The sequence below is a fragment of the Hyla sarda genome, chromosome 6, assembly GCF_029499605.1.
Source record: "Hyla sarda isolate aHylSar1 chromosome 6, aHylSar1.hap1, whole genome shotgun sequence".
NCBI lineage: Eukaryota > Metazoa > Chordata > Amphibia > Anura > Hylidae > Hyla > Hyla sarda.
Window position 1 is genome coordinate 4,024,340 of NC_079194.1, and position 22,334 is coordinate 4,046,673.

The window sequence follows — 22,334 nt, forward strand, 5'->3', positions numbered from 1 at the left end:
TAGGAATGAGATGGGGAGCCATGCTGTGGAGTAGGAATGAGATGGGGAGCCATGCTGTGGACTAGGAATGACATCGGGAGCCATGCTGGGGACTAGGAATGAGATGGGGAGCCATGCTGTGGACTAGGAATGAGATGGGGAGCCATGCTGTGGACTAGGAATGAGATGGGGAGCCATGCTGTGGACTAGGAATGAGATGGGGAGCCATGCTGTGGAGTAGGAATGAGATGGGGAGCGATATCACATATAGTTTTTCTGGGGGCTGTAGATATAACTTTTGGCTCATTTGTCCTTTTTATTTATTTGTATTATTTGTACTGTTAACCCCATACATGACCAAGTCTTTGCACATATTATTATTCTGCCTTCTCTTCCTCTAGGAGCTGACGTCTCACAAAAAGCAGGGTCCGGGGCTGCTCAGCAGAATGGGGCAGACCATCAAAGCCGTCGCATCCTCTGTGCGAGGGGTTAAAAATCGCCCTGAAGAGTTTACGGAGCTGGGAGAATACGTGGACGATTTTGGACAGAAGATATCGGTATTAGACAAAGTGTCCCAGAGAATTCATAAGGAAGAGAAAGGTAGGTCATATGGAGGCAGGTAGAACAGTGGTCTCCAAACTGTAGACCTTCAGCTGTTGCAAAACTACAGCTCCCAGCATGTCCTGACAGCCATCGGCCGTCACGCTCCCTCCCATAGACTTGCATTGAGGGGGCGTGGCCAAGACATCACGTGCGGGGCATAACTGTGACTTCACGAGCCCCCGGCACTGCATCCAACGCTCTGAACACCCAGTGGGGGGGACCCCCGCAATCAGACACCTTATTCCTTATCCTATGAATAGGGGATAAGATGTCTTGGGGCGGAGTACCCCTTTAAAGGGAATTTTTTTCATGCTGCCTGAAGCAGGAGCCATGGAGACGGTCCCCATCTTATCCCCCCCCCCCCCACCAGCACTGAGATCTCAGCCTGTTTGGGTATAGGGAGAGATCTATAAATCAAGGCCAGTGGGTGGGGAGAAGCACCCTGGGACCACCCCCATGGCACCTTATTCAGATAATGGGGCTGAGCTGTAGTGTCAGACACTGACCAGGAGAGGCGCTGCTTATGAGATATTACAGGGACCGTTTTAATGTCCTTTAAAGGAAAACAGTCAGCTTTCTTACCCCGCACTAACCAGCGTTACTGGCTAGTAGTGCGGGGGGCGCTGACCAGTTTGATCCTTACCGTGCCTGGATCCGCCGCGCCGTTCCGCCTTAATCTTCTATTTTCGCTATGTGCAAATGAGGTGCTAACTGGCACTCTGACATCAGTGCCAGGCCGCAGCGCCGCCCAGCTCATCAATATTCCTCCCCTCTATCTTCATTACAGAGCGGGGAGAGGCGGAGGGAGGGGAGGAATTATGATGAGCACCTCATTTGCATATGCCGAAAATAGAAGATTAAAGGGAAAACTTTTTTTTTTTTTTTTAAATCAACTGGTGCCAGAAAGTTAAACAGATTAGTAAATTACTTCTTAATCCTTAATCCTTCCAGTACTTTTTAGGGGCTGTATACTACAGAGGAAATGCTTTTCTTTTTGGATTTCTCTGATGTCATGACCACAGTGCTCTCTGCTGACCTCTGCTGTCCATTTTTGGAATTGTCCAAAGCAGGAGAGAATCCCCATAGCAAACATATGCTGCTCTGGACAGTTCCTAAAATGGTCAGCAGAGAGCACTGTGGTCATGACATCAGATAAATCCAAAAAGAAAAGCATTTCCTCTGTAGTATATACAGCCCCTAAAAAGTACTGGAAGGATTAAGAATTTTTAATAGAAGTAATTTACAAATCTGTTTAACTTTCTGGCACCAGTTAATTAAAAAAAAAAGTTTTCCATGGGAGTACCCCTTTAAGGCCGAACGGCGCAGCGGATCCGGGCACATTAAGGATTAAACTGGTCAGCGTCCCCCGCACTACCAGCCAGTACCACTTGTTAGTGCGGGGGGGGGGGAAGCTGACGATTTTCCTTTCAACCAATTGACAATGTTACATATCAGTAACAAAACCGTTTTTTGTTAACCTGTTGTTCTGAATGTTTTCTGCTCCATAGATTATTACGAGGAGCTGAAGGAGTACGGTCCGATCTACACCTTGTGGTCGGCCTCGGAGGAGGACCTGGTGGAGCCCCTGCGGGGGGTGGCCGGCTGCATAGACAAGTGCTGCAAGGTGACGGAGGCCTTGAATTCTCAGCTCTCCAGCGATCTGATTCCGATTATTCATGAATACGTTCTGTACAGCGAAACGCTTTCTGTGAGTACGGCTTTACTATTTGGCTTTATGTGACCCCGGGGATTGCAGCGAGTCAATGGCGGTAACATGATTAGCAGATTAAGCTCGTGACTCGGAGGTTTTAGTAGCGTTTCCTCTCCTGATACATTTTTTCGGTGCTTCTGGCTATTGTACGACTTAAAGTGAACTTGTCAGGTTGAATCATCGTATGGTAATGTGGTCGTACATGGAGAATGCCCCATAAATCAGCCCCGGCTTTCGTCACTTATATCAATGGTGACATTTGTCTTCAGTCGGAGTACAGATCCATCGCTCCTGCCAGACACAATGGATTCCATGTTGGTCACTGACCACAGTGAAGGGTTATTTAAGGACTAGTTTTTAGGCGATGCAACTAGAGTAGATGCAAATGCCGATGTCTTCCTCCTAATATCCGAGTTTCTTCCGCATGCAGTACTTGCTTGATAAAAAATTAAATGGAGGGGCACCCACCGGTCACACTGCACCTGCGTTCTATTCACCTGCACCCACCACACATAGCCCATCTGCACCTACACACAGTGTACTGCAGTGGTTCCCAACCATGGTGCCTCCAGCTGTTGCAAAACTACAACTCCCAGCATTCCCGGACAGCCAAAGGCTGTCCGGGCATGCTGGGAGTTGTAGTTTTGCAACAGCTGGAGGCACCATGGTTGGGAACCACAGGTGTACTGACACCTACTGCGCATGGTGCACCCACCGGTCACACTGCACCTACGACATGTAGTGCACCCACCACGAACACCGCACACCTGAATCCACCTGTCACACTGCACCTACCACAAGTACCGCAATCATACACAGTTCACACTGCACACAGTGCACCCACAATGCACCTGCACCCGCCACTCACTCTGCAGCTGCACACAGTGCATCCACTTGACTCCTTATGAGACATTGTATCATCAGGAAATGGCTGCACGTTAAACTGCCCCAAAGGTGTTACAAGGCCGTAACTGGCAGAAATATTTGTCTCACCTCGGTGCTTGTGTTCTGCCGTACACTCCTCTTCCTAAACAACAAGAGAGACTGCAGGATTCAATGGAGGTTAGAAGTAAGGAAAATGGAGAGGTAATCCCGGCTGGGAAGGAGAGGAGTCATGCTGTTGTGTAGTACAGTATAAAATGTTGATTGGGACCATACTGTATACCAAGAATAAGAGGACAGACATACTTATAGACAAGGAATCATGTCTGGATTCGGAATAAGAGGGGTTCTGCTGTGGGGGTAAGAGCATGCGAGGGGTCCGAGGAAGGCCATAGTGGGAACTGTGATGAGGAAAAGGCCGTGAGGACAAACAAGATTTAGAGGAAGGCCATGGTGGGGATCAGGAGTGAGAGGAAGGTCATAGTGGGGACCAGGAATGAGAGGAAGGTCATAGTGAGGACCAGGAGTGGGAGGAAGGCCATGATGGGGACCAGGAAGGAGAGGAAGGCCATAGTGGGGACCAGGAAGGAGAGGAAGGCCATAGTGGGGACCAGGAAGGAGAGGAAGGCCATGGTGGGGACCAGGAAGGAGAGGAATGCCATGGTGGGGACCAGGAATGAGAAGAAGGCCATGGTGGGGACCAGGAAGGAGAGGAAGGTCATGGTGGGGACCAGGAAGGAGAGGAAGGCCATGGTGGGGACCAGGAAGGAGAGGAAGGCCATGGTGGGGACCAGGAAGGAGAGGAATATCATAGTGGAGACCAGGAAGGAGAGGAAGGCCATGGTGGGGACCAGCAAGGAGAGGAATGTCATGGTGGAGACCAGGAAGGAGAGGAAGGCCATGGTGGGGTCCAGGAAGGAGAGGAAGGCCATGGTGGGGACCAGGAAGGAGAGGAAGGCCATGGTGGGGACCAGGAAGGAGAGGAAGGCCATGGTGGGGACCAGGAAGGAGAGGAAGGCCATGGCGGGGACCAGGAAGGAGAGGAAGGCCATGGCGGGGACCAAGAGTGAGAGAGAGGCTGTGATGGGGACCAGGAGTGAAAGGAAGGCCATGGTCAGGAGCAGGAATGAGAGGAAGGCCATGGTGGGGACCAGGAGTGAAAGGAAGGCCATGGTCAGGAGCAGGAAGGAGAAGAAGGCCATGGTGGGGACCAAGAATGAGAGGAAGGTCATAGTGGAGACAGTGGAGAGGTAATCCCGGCTGGGAAGGAGAGGAGTCATGCTGTTGTGTAGTACAGTATAAAATGTTGATTGGGACCGTACTGTATACCAAGAATAAGAGGACAGACATACTTATAGACAAGGAATCATGTCTGGATTTGGAATAAGAGGGGTTCTGCTGTGGGGGTAAGAGCATGCGAGGGGTCCGAGGAAGGCCATAGTGGGAACTGTGATGAGGAAAAGGCCGTGAGGACAAACAAGATTTAGAGGAAGGCCATGGTGGGGATCAGGAGTGAGAGGAAGGTCATGGTGGGGACCAGGAAGGAGAGGAATGTCATGGTGGGGACCAGGAAGGAGAGGAAGGCCATGGTGGAGACCAGGAAGGAGAGGAAGGTCTTGTTGGGGACCAGGAAGTAGAGGAAGGCCATAGTGGGGACCAGGAAGGAGAGGAAGGCCATGGTGGAGACCAGGAAGGAGAGGAAGGCCATGGTGGGGACCAGGAATGAGAAGAAGGCCATGGTGGGGACCAGGAAGGAGAGGAATATCATTGTGGGGACCAGGAAGGAGAGGAAGGCCATAGTGGGGACCAGGAAGGAGAGGAAGGCCATGGTGGGGACCAGGAAAGAGAAGAATGTCATGATGGGGACCAGGAAGGAGAGGAAGGCCATGGGGGGACCAAGAGTGAGAGAGAGGCTGTGATGGGGACCAGGAGTGAAAGGAAGGCCATGGTCAGGAGCAGGAATGAGAGGAAGGCCATGGTGGGGACCAGGAGTGAAAGGAAGGCCATGGTCAGGAGCAGGAAGGAGAAGAAGGCCATGGTGGGGAGCAGGAAGGTGAGGAAGGCCATGGCGGGGACCAAGAATGAGAGGAAGGTCATAGTGGAGACCAGGAAGGAGAGGAAGGCCATGGTGAGGACCGGGAACGAGAGGAAGGCCATGGTGAAGATCGGGAAGGAGAGGAAGGTCATGGTGGGGACCAGGAATAAGAGGAAGGTCATGGTGGGGACCAGGAATAAGAGGACGGCCATGGTGGGGATCAGGAATAAGAGGAAGGTCATGGTGAGGACCAGGAAAGAGAAGAAGGCCATAGTGGGGACCAGGAAGGAGAGGAAGGTCATGGTGGGGACCAGCAATAAGAGGAAGGTCATGGTGGGGACCAGGAATAAGAGGAAGGCTATGTGGGAAGCAAGAGTAAGAGAAAGGCCATAGTGAGAATCAGGAATAAGAGGAAGGCCATGGTGGGGACCAGAAATGAGAGGAAGGCCATGGTGTGGACCAGAAATGAGAGGAAGGCCATGGTGGGGACCAGAAATGAGAGGAAGGCCATGGTGGGGACCAGAAATGAGAGGAAGGCCATGGTGTGGACCAGAAATGAGAGGAATGTCATGGTGGGGACCAGGAAGGAGAGAAAGGTCATGGTGGGGACCAGGAAGGAGAGGAAGGCCATGGTGGGGACCAGTAAATTAATATGTGATACAACATGTGATACGATTATTTGGAGTATAGCTGCTTATTTTTTATTTTATTTTTACATCATTGGTAGAAATTAGTAACGAATACTCCTCCAACCCAGAAAACCTATTAAACAACTTCTGGATGTCACAATGAATCCCATTCCCTCAGTGTCCTCAGCTCCTTGTTCTTAAGTTACTTTGCTCCTTGTTTGTTGATATGAAGGACCCGCAGTTCTGTCCTCTATTTCCTTTGGCACCGGAGTTCTCTTCGGGACGAGCAGCTCACATTTCCCTCTTTTATATATATTAATGCCGGCAGCTTTTCTCTTAATTCCGAAGTTCCCAGTTTACGTGACACTCTGGACGCTCATCTAGACACTTCCACCCTCCGGCGGTCTTCATTACCGGCTGCGAGCTCTACGTATTTTTTGGAGTTTTATCAATGTGGACAGGACTTAGCTGTAAATGTTACTGGAGGGATCTAGCCAAGTTACGGTATCATGTAAGAGGGGGGTGGGGGATACCAGCCGAAGCATAAGTGCAGGCGATTAATGAACTCCACGTCGCAGACATGAGAAAGCAATGGTCACTATACTGCGACCCTGCAGCTATTGAAAAACTACAACTCCCAGCATGCCCGGACAGCCAACGGCTGTCCGAACATGCTGGGAGTTGTAGTTTTGCAACAGCTGCAGGGCCACAGTTTGGACACCACTTCCCATTTAATTATATATTTCTTTTTTAATGTTATTTTATTTTTACCACTGCCCTTTTAGTTATTTATTTATTTTATTTTATTTTTACCACTTCCCTTTTAGTTATTTATTTATTTTATTTTATTTTTACCACTGCCCTTTTAGTTATTTATTTTATATTTTTACCACTGCCCTATATTTATTTATTTTATTTTATTTTTACCACTGCCCTTTTATTTATTTATTTATTTATTTATTTTATTTTATTTTTACCACTGCCCTTTTATTTATTTATTTTATTAATTTTTTTATTTTTACCACTGCCCTTTTAGTTATTTATTTTTTAATTTTATCTAATTTTTACCACTGCCCTTTTATTTATTTTTTAATTTTATTTTATTTTTACCACTGCCCTTTTAGTTATTTATTTATTATTATTTTTTTTACCACTGCCCTTTTATTTATTTATTTTTTAATTTAATTTTATTTTTACCACTGCGCTTCTATTTATTTATTTTTTTATTTAATTTTTACCAATGCCCATTTATTTATTATTTTATTTTTACCACTGCCCTTTTATTTATTTATTTTTTAATTTTATTTTTATTTTTACCACTGCGCTTCTATTTATTTATTTTTTTATTTAATTTTTACCAATGCCCTTTTATTTATTTATTTTTTAATTTTATTTTATTTTTACCACTGCCCTTTTATTTATTTATTTTTTTAATTTTATTTTATTTTTCCCACTGCCCTTTTATTTATTTATTTATTTATTTTATTTTTACCAATGCCTGTTTATTTATTTATTTTTTAATTTAATTTTATTTAATTTTTACCACTGCCCTTTTATTTATTTATTTTTTAATTTAATAAAAATGTTACCACTGCCCTTTTAGTAAGATCTCCCCTTTCTTCAGACCCCCAGCTGCTCTTCAGTCTTATCGCTCCTTTCTGCTACACTAATGTATCGATTTCATTGTATTTTGCGTCCTAGGGCGTCCTGCGGAGAAGAGACCTGATCCAAGCAGAACTCGATGGCAAAGTGGACGCTCTGGTGAACAGGAAAGCCGACAAGGAGGTTGTAAGTAAAAGCTCCCGAGGGAACATCCAGCGCTGTTCACATTGATTGATGATCTGATTCGTGGAGACCACACGTGCACAACGCGCCGCTCGCGGCAAGAACGGGCGGTCACAATGCACAATAGATCTCATGGATCAGAGCTGTCGTAGAGTCAATGCCGCATCGTTTCCTATATTATTATTTTTATTTTTTTTAACTGCAATTTCATGTACAGGATTTATGGTGCATACACGTGACCTGTATACAGTATATACACAGTGCAGACACGTGACCTGTATACAGTATATACACAGTGCAGACACGTGACCTGTATACAGTATATACACAGTGCAGACACGTGACCTGTATACAGTATATACACAGTGCAGACACGTGACCTGTATACAGTATATACACAGTGCAGACACATGACCTGTATACAGTATATACACACAGTGCAGACACGTGACCTGTATACAGTATATATACACAGTGCAGACACATGACCTGTATACAGTATATATACACAGTGCAGACACTTGACCTGTATGCAGTATATACACAGTGCAGACATGTGACCTGTATACAGTATATACACAGTGCAGACATGTGACCTGTATACAGTATATATACACAGTGCAGACACGTGACCTGTATACAGTATATATGCACAGTGCAGACACGTGACCTGTATACACTATATACACAGTGCAGACATGTGACCTGTATACAGTATATATACACAGTAACCCTCGTATATGCTCAGTACGTGAGTCATGTGGTAAATACTTTGCTCTCCCTTCCGGTTTTGCCTCCGTCTCCTCCATTTACACCTAAAGTCAAACCTCTGCGTTCTGCTGGTCTCCTGTTTCCACGCTGTAAATGCGCCGATGGTTTTTATAACTGTGTGAATGTAAAGGATAGGGTCACACGCAGCGCATGCGCAGGGTATTTCATGCTGCGGATGTGCCAGTCACTAGAGCGAGCTCCCTGCTGCCACCCTGTGTGTCATCTCCAGAACAGTTTGTAAACCGGAGTGGTTTTTATGTATTTATTTATTTTATTTTATTTTATTTTGTTAAAAGCATTTTTTTTTTTTTTATTACAATCTCCCATTTATTTTAATGTGAGCGTCCAAGTGAAACCACTCTGGAAAAGTTTTTTTTATACTGTTTTGAGAACTCAATTGTAGCCGCAAACTACAAATTTTTGGGGCGAATGGCAAGGATACAACGAGAAGAAATGTCCAGCACGGTATATTTTCGGATCACATGGATACACACAGGAGCAAACGCCGAACGGTCCATGTGATCCGAAAATAAAGAGCTCCTGGAGATGGTGGGGACTAGGGCTGTGCAGTATACCGGTTCATACCGAATACCGAAATGTTTGGGCTGCACCATATGAATTTTTCCCCATACCAAGGGCCGCCATCAGGGGGTACAACCCATACACCTGTATGGGGCCCGGAGCTTCAGGGGGCTTGTCAGTGAGTGATTGCGACTGTCACTCACTGACCGCTGGGGGCCCGCCAGACTATGACCGGGCCTCATAGTCCGCGGGCCCCTTAAGAGTCACGGCAGGGCCGGTGTTGGGACACAGAACTTGTCAAGACACAGAATTTCTCATTACACTGGACAGGCCAGGGGCTGATGGGAGTCGAAGTGCCCCGCGAAAGGCACGCACGTCTACTCCAGTCACCTGACCTGTCCCTGCGTGATCTCCAGTCCAGATGATCCTCCCCGTGCTCAGGAGCAGCAGCAGCCTCCGCTGCACCGATCCCCGGCAGCCAGCAGGGTAGGTGAACTTGCGGGGGCAGGGGGGTTTGCAATGGTCATGAGAGGTGTGGGGGGAGAGGTGCAATGCAGGGGGGGTGATGAGAGGTGCAGGGGGGTGTTATGGGGGTGATGAGAGGTGCAGGGGGGGTGATGAGAGGTGCAGGGGGGTGTTGTGGGGGTGATGAGAGGTGCAGGGAGTGTAATGGGGGTGATGAGAGGGGCAGGGGAGGGTGATGAGAGGTGCAGGGGGGTGTAATGGGGGTGATGAGAGGGGCAGGGGAGGGTGATGAGAGGTGCAGGGGGTGATTAGAGGTGTAGGGGGGTGATGAGAGGTGCAGGGGGGGGTGATGAGAGGTGCAGGAGGGGGGGATGAGAGGTGCAGGGGGGGTGATGAGATGTGCAGGGGGGTGATGAGGGGTGCAGGGGGGGTGATGAGAGGTGCAGGGGGGTGATGAGAGGTGCAGGGGGGGGTGATGAGAGGTACAGGGGGTGTTATGGGGGTGATGAGAGGTGTATATGTATATATGATTTGTATGCATGTATGGCAGTTTTATATTCAGGGTACAGAGTATGGCAGTATTATATTCGGTGAATACAGTGTGGGGCAGGATTATATTTAGTGGGTACAGTGTATGGCAGGATTATATTCAGGTTACAGTGTGTGGCAGTATTATATTTAGTGGGTACAGTGTATAGCAGAATTATATTCAGGGTACAGTGTATTATATTCAGTGGATACAGTGTGTGGTAGTATTATATTCAGGGTACAGTGTGTGGCAGTATTATATTCGGGGTACAGTGTGTGGCAGTCTTATATTCAGGGGTACAGTGTGTGGCAGTATTATATTCAGGGTACAGTGTGTGGCAGTATTATATTCAGGGTACAGTGTGTGGCAGTATTATATTCAGGGTACAGTGTGTGGCAGTATTATATTCAGGGTACAGTGTGTGGCAGTATTATATTCAGGGTACAGTGTGTGGCAGTATTGTATTCAGGGTACAGTGTGTGGCAGTATTATATTTGGGGTACAGTGTGTGGCAGTATTATATTCAGGGTACAGTGTGTGGCAAAATTATATTTAGTGGGTACAGTGTATAGCAGTATTATATTCAGGGTACAGTGTGTGGTAGTATTATATTCAGGGTACAGTGTATGGCATGAAACAACTTACAATTGCGTGGTCTGCAATGGCAAGAGATACTCAACCCCAAGTGCAGTTGTGCACCTATACTGGGGCGGAGCTCCTGCACTTGTGATCCGTTGCTATGGGCGATCCCCAGCATGATAATATGCATACAATGGAGGATGCCTGCAAACGGTCACAAGTACCACAAAGGCCTCCTACACATGATAAACGTGTGGATGCATGAACTTTAAACATTAGACAAATACATCAATGTGGTCTAAAATAACAGATGATCCTCAACCCCAAGTGCAGTTGTGCACCTACGCTGGGGTGGAGGTCCTGCATTTATGGACCACAATATAGGTTCACTACTGTGGTAGATGTAAACAATGACATTAACTAATCTTCAAAACTGATGTTAAAATTGAGACATTATCCAGTATATCCTTATATTAAGGACATACCTGAGCCCGCACACCAACGCCAAGGTTTCTCAGATGGTACGGGTCCTAACAATAACCTACCTGTGCCGGATAAGCAAAACCAGGAACCAAATTACAGCAGTATTAGGTAGGCCTAGGCTTGTAGACTGCTCCCAGGTTAGCTCCAGTGTGGCTGAGCACACATACAGTGGGAGAGGGCGAGACAAGCTACAAGCCCCACCCTGGTTGGCTAATATAGTGCCGGCCTCACAGGTGAAACCTTAATGCTACCCAGTGTGATGAAAAGAGGCATTAGTATAAACTTTAGACATGAAACAACTTACAATTGCGTGGTCTGCAATGGCAATAGATACTCAACCCCAAGTGCAGTTGTGCACCTATACTGGGGCGGAGCTCCTGCACTTGTGGTCCGTTGCTATGGGCGATCCCCAGCATGAAAATATGCATACAATGGAGGATGCCTGCAAACGGTCACAAGTACCACAAAGGCATCCTACACATGATAAGCATTAAGGTTTCACCTGTGAGGCCAGCACTATATCTAGCCAACCAGGGTGGGGCTTGTAGCCTGTCCCTCCCTCTCCCACTGTATGTGTGCTCAGCCACACTGGAGCTAACCTGGGAGCAGTCTACAAGCCTAGGCCTAATACTGCTGTAATTTGGTTCCTGGCTTTGCCTATCATACACAGGTAGGTTATTGTTAGGACCCGTACCATCTGAGAAACATTGGCGTTGGTGTGCGGGCTCAGGTGTGTCCTTAATATAAGGATATACTGGATAATGTCTCAATTTTAACATCAGTTTTGAGGATTAGTTAATGTCATTGTTACATCTACCACAGTAGTGAACCTATATTGTGGTCCATAAATGCAGGACCTCCACCCCAGTGTAGGTGCACAACTGCACTTGGAGTTGAGGATCATCTGTTATTTTAGACCACATTGGTGAATTTGTTTACAGTGTGTGGCAGTATTATATTCAGAGGGTACAGTGTGTGGCAGTATTATATTCAGGGGTACAGTGTGTGGCAGTATTATATTCAGTGGATACAGTGTGTGGCAGAATTATATTTAGTGGGTACAGTGTATAGCACTATTATATTCAGGGTACAGTGTGAGGTAGTATATTCAGGATACAGTATGTGGCAGTATTATATTCAGGATACAGTGTGTGGCAGTATTATATTTAGTGGGTACAGTGTGTGGCAGTATTATATTTAAGGTACAGTGTGGGGCAGTATTATATTTAGTGGGTACAGTGTATAGCAGTATTATATTCAGGGTACAGTGTGGGGCAGTATTATATTCAGGGTACAGTGTGGGGCAGTATTATATTTAGTGGGTATAGTGTGTGGCAGTATTATATTCAGGGTACAGTGTGTGGCAGTATTATATTCAGGGTACAGTGTGTGTGGCAGTATTATATTCAGGGTACAGTGTGTGGCAGTATTATATTCAGGGTACAGTGTGTGGCAGTATTATATTCAGGGTACAGTGTGGGGCAGTATTATATTCAGGGTACAGTGTGTGGCATGATTATATTTAGTGGGTACAGTGTGGGGCAGGATTATATTTAGTGGGGCAGGATTATATTCAGGGTACAGTGTATGGCAGTATTTTATTTAGGGTACAGTGTGGGGCAGTATTTTATTTAGGGTTCACTTTCTGGCAAGGTTATAATGATTACTGTCTTCATGCAGAGGATGAGGATCTGCTGACAGTGAGGAGCCAATGATTTCTGGATGTCAGACTCTGCAGAGAAGATGGAGCTGGAGGAAAACCTGGTCTCTGGACCAGATGAAAAAGAAAAGATAACAGAGAAGATATCACTCAAGTCAGAAGACGTCACTCAGGTCACTGATATCATTGTGTATTCTCCTGACTGTCCCATCAGAGCTGTAGTCACTTGTAAGTTCTGCAGTGATGATGGGTAAAACTGTGTCCAATCTGTGTCTCTCCAGCTGTTACAAAACTACAACTCCCATTGCCAGAGGCTCTCCAGAATGATGGGAGTTTTAGCTTTCCAACAGCTGGAGAACCACTTTAACTGAGGTGATCGGTGGGGGTCTCAGCAGTTGGACCCCCACCAAAAAAAAATGGGCTGCTTATTCTTAAATGCCCGTGAGGTGCTGTAGAACACTGTGCTATTAAAGAAAAAAATTACTTATCCCCCTATCCAAGGATAGGGTATAAGTTATAGATCGCAGGGGCGTCCAAGCGCTACGCTTGGACCCCCTGCGATCTCCTGCATGGGGCCCCGGCAGTTTGCTGGAAGCTCACGTTTGTACCCCGCAGGAAGCCACGGCTGGCACACCCCCTCCATGTATCTCAAAGGGGTACATGGAGGGGCTTGTCGGCCGGTGCTCCGTGCGGGTAGAGCATGCCCCCCTTCCAGCCGAGATAGCAAGGGGCTCAATGCTCGGACCCCGCACGATCTATAACTTATCTCCTATCCTTGGATAGAGGATAAGTTATTTTTTACCGGGCAACTCCTTTAATAGCACAGTGTTATACAGTACCGCACTCTGCTCTAATCTAATTTGAAATATATATGTCTAGAAAATAAAATAAAAATGGCGGGCAGGCCCTGGGAGGGGGGGGGGGGGACCCAGGCCTTGAGCTGTGTAAGGGGCCCCGAAATTTCTGATGGCAGCCCCCTCATACCGCAATACCGGTTGGGCCCCTCCCCCTTGGGAATGTATTATCAGCCCTGCGCTGCGCTGTCCCCACATCGAGGAACTAATCATATGTGACCCGCCAGCGCTGTTCTGCTCCCCCCAATTAGTGATCAGCCCGGCGGGGTAGTACTCACAGTCAAGCACTGCCCTCCTCCTCTTTGTTGAGGGCCGCCAGCGCTGTAACTTACTGTACGCCAGTGGTCTCTAACCGGCGGACCTCCAGATGTCGCAAAGCTACAACTCCCAGCTTGCCGTGCATGCTGGGAGTTGTAGTTTTGCAACAGCTGGAGGTCCGCAGGTTGGAGACCACTGCTGTACGCTGTATCCCTATGTCCAGGCTGCAAAAGATAAAGAAAATAAACTGTAACTTACCTACGTTGGCCTTATCCTGGGGACTGGAACGTCGGACAGCCGTCAGCCTATCACCAGCCGCAGCAATGTCCCGCCCTGGCCAGTGATAGGCTGAGCCCACTGTCATGTAAGGAGCTCTGTCTGGCTTCTTACATGACAGTGCGTTTAACCTATCACTGGCCGGGGCGGGACATCACTGTGGCCGGTGATAGGCTGACGGCTGTCCGACGTTCCAGTCCCAAGGAACAGCGTGAGGCCGACGTAGGTAAGTTACAGTTTATTTTCTTTATCTTTTGCAGCCCGGGCATAGGGATACAGCGTACAGCAGTGGTCTCCAACCTGCGGACCTCCAGCTGTTGCAAAACTACAACTCCCAGCTTGCCCGGACAGCCGTTGGCTGTCCGGGCATGCTGGGAGTTGTAGTTTTGCTACATCTGGAGGTCCGCAGGTTGGAGACCACTGGCGTACAGTGAGTTCCAGCACCGGAGGGCAGTGCTTGCAGGTGACATATGTGAGTAGTACCCCGCTGGGCTGATAATTAATTGAGGGGGAGCAGAACAGTGCTGGCGGGTAACATGATTTTGTGTGGGGGGGGGGGAGCAGAACAGTGCTGGCGGGTCACATGATTTGGTGGGGGGGGGGAGCAGAACAGCGCTGGCGGGTAACATGATTTGGTGGGGGGGAGCAGAACAGTGCTGGCGGGTAACATGATTTGGTGGGGGGGGGAGCAGAACAGTGCTGGCGGGTAACATGATTTGGTGGGGGGAGCAGAACAGTGCTGGCGGGTAACATGATTTGGTGGGGGGGGGAGCAGAACAGCGCTGGCGGGTAACATGATTTGGTGGGGGGGAGCAGAACAGTGCTGGCGGGTAACATGATTTGGTGGGGGGGAGCAGAACAGCGCTGGTGGGTAACATGATTTGGTGGGGGGAGCAGAAAAGCGCTGGCGGGTAGCATGTTTTTGGTGGGGGGGAGCAGAACACTGCTGGCGGGTAACATGATTTGGTGGGGGGAGCAGAACAGTGCTGGCGGGTAACATGATTTTGTGTGGGGGGGGGGAGCAGAACAGTGCTGGCGGGTCACATGATTTGGTGGGGGGGGGGGGAGCAGAACAGCGCTGGCGGGTAACATGATTTGGTGGGGGGGAGCAGAACAGTGCTGGCAGGTCACATGATTTGGGGGGGGGGAGCAGAACAGTGCTGGCGGGTCACATGATTTGGTGGGGGGGAGCAGAACAGTGCTGGCGGGTAACATGATTTGGTGGGGGGAGCAGAACAGTGCTGGCGGGTAACATGATTTGGTGGGGGGGGGGAGCAGAACAGCGCTGGCGGGTAACATGATTTGGTGGGGGGGAGCAGAACAGTGCTGGCGGGTAACATGATTTGGTGGGGGGGAGCAGAACAGCGCTGGTGGGTAACATGATTTGGTGGGGGGAGCAGAAAAGCGCTGGCGGGTAGCATGTTTTTGGTGGGGGGGAGCAGAACACTGCTGGCGGGTAACATGATTTGGTGGGGGGAGCAGAACAGTGCTGGCGGGTAACATGATTTTGTGTGGGGGGGGGGAGCAGAACAGTGCTGGCGGGTCACATGATTTGGTGGGGGGGGAGCAGAACAGCGCTGGCGGGTAACATGATTTGGTGGGGGGGAGCAGAACAGTGCTGGCGGGTAACATGATTTGGTGGGGGGGAGCAGAACAGTGCTGGCGGGTAACATGATTTGGTGGGGGGGAGCAGAACAGCGCTGGCGGGTAACATGATTTGGTGGGGGGAGCAGAACAGTGCTGGCGGGTAACATGATTTGGTGGGGGGAGAAGAACAGTGCTGGCGGGTAACTTGATTTGGTGGGGGGAGCAGAACAGTGCTGGCGGGTAACATGATTTGGTGGGGGGAGCAGAAAAGCGCTGGCGGGTAGCATGTTTTTGGTGGGGGGGAGCAGAACACTGCTGGCGGGTCACATGATTTGGTGGGGGGAGCAGAACAGCGCTGGCAGGTCACATGATTTGGGGGGGGGGAGCAGAACAGTGCTGGCGGGTAACATGATTTGGTGGGGGGGAGCAGAACAGCGCTGGCGGGTAACATGATTTGGTGGGGGGGGCAGAACAGCGCTGGCGGGTAACATGATATGGTGGGGGGAGCAGAACAGTGCTGGCGGGTAACATGATTTGGTGGGGGGAGAAGAACAGTGCTGGCGGGTAACTTGATTTGGTGGGGGGAGCAGAACAGTGCTGGCGGGTAACTTGATTTGGTGGGGGGAGCAGAACAGTGCTGGCGGGTAACATGATTTGGTGGGGGGAGCAGAAAAGCGCTGGCGGGTAGCATGTTTTTGGTGGGGGGGAGCAGAACACTGCTGGCGGGTCACATGATTTGGTGGGGGGAGCAGAACAGCGCTGGCAGGTCACATGATTTGGGGGGGGAGCAGAAGAGCGCTCGCTGGTTACATGATTTGGGATGGGGGTGAAAGAAATACCGTTATATACCGAGGAACCGCCATAAGTTACATAAATACCGTGATACACATATTTGGTCATAGCGCCCAGCTCTAGCGGGGACATCAAGGACCTGCCCCACCCGTTCCGGAATGGTATACATCTGAGAAGACTGGGGATGTGGAGCAGATCGGGTAGGATCTTCTTTCTCCCCAATGGGTCCCGTATGTAAAGGACTTGTATTGGGGTCACATCTCTGACAACCGTCATGTCTGTTAGAACTTTCAAATTTTCCTGAATTTTAATGTAAAAAGAGAACCCGTATGATGGCGATAAAATGTGACAATAATTGAAGGGCGAGAATTTCCCACCCAACTCTCTTTGCCTCTGCGATAATACAGTGGTCTCCAAACTGTGGCCCTACAAATGATGCAAAACTACAACTCCCAGCATGTCCGGACAATCGTTGACAATCGTTGACTGTCCGGGCATGCTGGGAGTTGTAGGTTTGCAACATCAGGAGGGCCACAGTTCGGAGACCACTGCTATAAGGCGTCTCATTATGGATCCTGGTCACATATCAGGACAATATCCCTGAATGATGAAATCCTGGATTATACAGGTTCCCGTTCAGGATGTGGACGTCGCTGTAATAAAAAATAAATGTAAATGTGAATTTCCTTTTCTTATTAGATATTTATGAGCTGAAGTTCAATGTTCGTCGTCCTGATTCGCTTGGACTGTGAAAAGACGTCGCGCGCTCTGCGGCTTGTTTGATGTTTTCTGTGAAGAAAGTGGATTTGATGTTTTTTGATCCCGTCCTCCCCGGCCCTCAGCCGCCCTCTCCTCACCAGATGCCTTTCATTTATGTCTCCGCACATTATTTTACCGCTCTGTCTTCCCCAGCATCTTGTTAATTCACCGTCGCTGGTTCCAGAAGTTGTCCGGAGGCATTAGCCTTGTGTTAGTTGTTGTTTGATAATGACATCGCCTTCTTATTGACTCAAAGATGATATCTCAAGATATTGTAGGTGCGTAGATCACAGATCAGATCAAACCAGATCACAGATCAGATCACACAGATCAAACGAAATCACAGATCAGATCAAACCAGATCACAGATCAGATCAAACCAGATCACAGATCAGATCACAGATCAGATCAAACCAGATCACAGATCAGATCAAACCAGATCACAGATCAGATCGAACCAGATCACTGATCAGATCAAACCAGATCACAGATCAGATCACAGATCAGATCAAACCAGATCACAGATCAGATCACACAGATCAAACCAAATCACAGATCAGATCAAACCAGATCACAGATCAGATCAAACCAGATCACAGATCAGATCAAACCAAATCACAGATCAGATCAAACCAGATCACAGATCAGATCGAACCAGATCACTGATCAGATCAAACCAGATCACAGATCAAACCAGATCACAGATAAGATCAAACCAGATCACAGATCAGATCAAACCAGATCACAGATCAGATCACAGATCAGATCAAACCAGATCACAGATCAGATCAAACCAGATCACAGATCAGATCAAGCCAGATCACAGATCAGATCACACAGATCAAGCCAAATCTCAGATCAGATCACAGATCAGATCAAACCAGACCACAGATCAGATCAAACCAGATCACAGATCAGATCAAACCAGATCACAGATCAGATCAAACCAGATCACAGATCAGATCAAACCAGATCACATAACAGGTCACAGATGAGATCACAGATCAGATCAAACCTGATCACAGATCAGATCAAACCAGATCACAGGTCAGATCACACAGATGACAGATCAGATTGCACCGATTAGATTGTACCTATTAGGTCACATGGATCAGGTCACAAGGATCACAGATTAGTTCACACAGGTTACAAATCAGGTCTCACAAATCTCTATTCAGATGGCACGGACCCCTATTCATATCACACGGATCCCTATTCAGATTGCACGGACCCCTATTCATATCACACGGATCCCTATTCAGATTGCACGGACCCCTATTCAGATTGCACGGACCCTTATTCATATTGCACGGATCCCTATTCAGATGGCACGGATCCCTATTTATATCGCACGGACCCCTATTCAGATGGCACGGACCCCTATTCAGATGGCATGGATCCCTATTCAAATCGCACGGACCCCTATTCAGATGGCACGGATCCCTATTCAGATGGCACGGACCCCTATTCAGATTGCACGGACCCCTATTCATATCGCATGGATCCCTATTCAGATGGCACGGACCCCTATTCAGATGGCACGGACCCCTATTCAGATGGCACGGACCCCTATTCAGATGGCACGAACCCCTATTCAGATGGCACAAACCCCTGTTCAGATTGCACGGACCCCTATTCATATGGCACGGACCCCTATTCATATGGCACGGATCCCTATTCAGATCGCACAGAACCCTATTCAGATGGCATGGATCCCTATTCAGATGGCACGGACCCCTATTCAGATGGCACGGACCCCTATTCAGATGGCACGGACCCCTATTCAGATGGCACGAACCCCTATTCAGATGGCACAAACCCCTGTTCAGATTGCACGGACCCCTATTCATATGGCACGGACCCCTATTCATATGGCACGGATCCCTATTCAGATCGCACAGAACCCTATTCAGATGGCATGGATCCCTATTCAGTTGGCACGGACCCCTATTCAGAATGCACGGACCCCTATTCAGATCGCACGGATCCCTATTCAGATCGCACGGACCCCTATTCAGAATGCACGGACCCCTATTCAGATCGCACGGATCCCTATTCAGATCGCACGGACCCCTATTCAGATCGCACGGATCCCTATTCAGATCGCACAGAACCCTATTCAGATGGCACGGACCCCTTTTCAGATGGCACGGACCCCTATTCAGATGGCACTAACCCCTATTCAGATCGCACAGACCCCTATTCAGATCGCACGGACCCCTATTCAGATCGCACGGATCCCTATTCAGATGGCACGGACCCTTATTCAGATGGCACGGACCCTTATTCAGATGGCATGGATCCCTATTCAGATGGCACGGATCCCTATTCAGATGGCACGGACCCTTATTCAGATGGCACTGACCCCTATTCAGATCTCATGGACCCCTATTCATATCGCATGGATCCTTATTCAGATGGAACGGACCCCTATACAGATGGCACGGACCCCTATACAGATGGCACGGACCCCTATACAGATGGCACGGACCCCTATTCAAATGGCACGGACCCCTATTCAGATCTCACGGATCCCTATTTATATTGCACAGACCCCTATTCAGATGGCACGGATCCTTATTCAGATAGCAGGGACCCCTATTCAGATGGCACGGACCCCTATTCAGATGGCACGGATCCTTATTCAGATGGCAGGGACCCCTATTCAGATGGCACGGACCCCTATTCAGATCTCATGGATCCCTATTCAGATCGCACAGACCCCTATTCAGATCTCACGGATCCCTATTCAGATCGCACGGATCCCTATTCAGATGGCACGGACCCCTATTCAGATGGCACGGACCCCTATTCAGATCGCACGGACCCCTATTCAGATCGTACAGACCCCTATTCAGATCGCACGAACCCCTATTCAGATGGCACGGACCCCTATTCAGATGGCACGGACCCCTATTCAGATGGCACGGACCCCTATTCAGATGGCACAGACCCCTATTCAGATGGCTCGGACCCCCATTCAGATGGCACGGACCCCTATTCAGATGGCACGGACCCCTATTCAGATGGCAATGAAGGGCGGGAAGAGGAAGAGGGTGCTGGCAAGTTATATAGGGCCGAATAGTATTGTCTGAAGGCCGAAAGGATGTCAGGTGTCAGATGGGTGGGGGTACCGGAAGGAGTCAGAATGGAGGGGACAAAGAGTGAGGATTGCTTTTCTCTCAGTGCTCTAAATAAATGCTTTCATAAAACTGGCGGCCCGTTAATTGTTTGTAATATCTATGCTTGGAGTTTAATAGCGTCAGCAATTCCTGTCGTACCCATATTAAGTCTCTGAGAGTCTGTTCTTGTAGGTTCTGTTTATGCAAGGATTCCAGGGCGCTAAGTTTGGAATGTAGGGAGGACAATTTGGCTGCATTCTCTCTTTTTAACTGAGCTATATGTTTCACTAGTACACCTTGGAGGGCTAATTTTAGAGCCTCCCATTTGATAAGTGGAGGAGAATCGTCCTGCTCACGATCAGTCTGAAAATTCGAAATTGTGTCTTTAATACCTTGGAGGTACAAGGAATCCAAAAGAAGAGATAACACCAGGTGGTATGGGGCCTGGCAAAGGAGGGAAGCCTGAAGGAGAAGTGGACAGGAGCGTGGTCAGAGAATGTGATAGAACCTATGGAGGCAGAGGTATCATAGAAAGGGAGAAGGTGGGGGCAGAATGTGTAGTCAATGCGACTGTACGTCTGTCTAGGGTGAGAATAATACGTGAAGTCCCTACCTTGTGGGTGTAATGTGTGCCAAATGTCACTCATTTGAAGGGAGTGCAATTTTTGCCAGATCACTCGGAGTTGGCGATAGGAGATGTACGAATGACCCAAAGAAGAATCTGATTGGGGAGATAGCGGAATATTAAAGTCTCTACATAGGATGATTTGACCTGTGGTATAGGAGGACAGGGTCTCTAGCGTGTTGCATAGAAATGCCGTTTGACCATGGTTGGGGGCATACACAGAAGCAATTGTAAGTTTATGGCCAGATAGTTCACTGTTGGCGAAAACATACCGTACGTTAGGGTCTACAGTGGTGTCTTAATGGGCAGGGATATATGAAAGGCCAGGGACACCCCTTTTGTTTTTGCCTCTGGATTGGTGCTGTGGATCCAGGTCGGAAAGTAGCGATTACTAAATTTCGGCACGTGGGCATCTCTAAAGTGTGTTTCCTGGAGGGCCAGGATGTGTGTTTTCTTATTTTAAGGAGTACAAAATCTGTGCGCGTTTCTCAGACATATTGAGACCCTTAACATTGAGAGAGGCTACATTAAGGTCTGCCACCATTTGGATGGAGGGGGAAGTAGTCAAACTCCCCGCCACGCGGTGGTCCCACCTGTGCAATCACACGTCGAGTCGGTAGTGAAGTAGATGAGGCATGCCTGTGTGAAAAAAATGAGAAAGTGAGAGGAAGAAAAGACATATGAGGGGAAAGGGACACAATACATAGGGGACAAAAAAAAACATAAGGGCAGCAGTAACCACTAGAGAACAGCTACAAGGGGGCTACAAGAAGAGGTCATAAGGACCAGTAACATGGTCGGAACCAGTCTGACAATATCCCTAATGCGGTTGAAGTGGAAGGGACACCAGAAGGGCCACAGTTGCATAACAAGCATAGAACAGAGGTACAAATATATAACACTAGGGCACATGTAGGGCCTAGTGCAAACTTAAGGATGTCTCTGTCCACATATGCAGCCAGAGAGAGACAAAAGGTAAGGGCAATGAAAAGTCAAGGGCTCTAAAGTTCAGCCCATTGAAGCATAAAGTAGGGCGGAGTGGAACCATTAACTACAATTCTATTCATAAACAGTTGCAAAAACACAGCAAGTATATAAAATAGGACAATATTGAAAAAAAGTCAGACAAGATAAAAAACAGTATCATCCGTAGATAATTTTCATGGAACATGGGTCAATGGTGTTTAGTAGATCAGGAGCAAGTATCCCGGACTTCGAAGAGGGTCAGGTTTTGCGCTTCTGCCTCTGAGGCAAGGGTTCAGGAGGAGCAGTGTCCATTCTGTGGTGTTGAGCTTGGTTGACTGTCGCACTGGGAGGAGAGGGTGGAAGTGGTTGAAGGAAGAGTGAGTCCCAATCAAGAAGGGAAATCTGGCGTAGCTTGAAGGTAGACAAAAATGCTGGAAGGTCTTTTGGACTACGGAGAGTGGC

The 22,334-nt window shown here is 48.3% G+C and overlaps 1 protein-coding gene across 4 annotated transcripts in view; it reads left to right on the top strand.

Moving 5' to 3' along the window:
• SNX7 (sorting nexin 7) overlaps positions 1-22,334 on the top strand; it is a 113,481-nt gene that overhangs the window by 71,209 nt on the left and 19,938 nt on the right. For all 4 annotated transcript variants that reach the window (XM_056523102.1, XM_056523103.1, XM_056523100.1 and 1 more), the window contains 3 exons: positions 381-579; positions 2,091-2,290; positions 7,541-7,627. In XM_056523102.1, the coding sequence (XP_056379077.1) occupies positions 381-579; positions 2,091-2,290; positions 7,541-7,627 (486 nt within the window). The remainder of the gene's footprint in view (positions 1-380; positions 580-2,090; positions 2,291-7,540; positions 7,628-22,334) is intronic.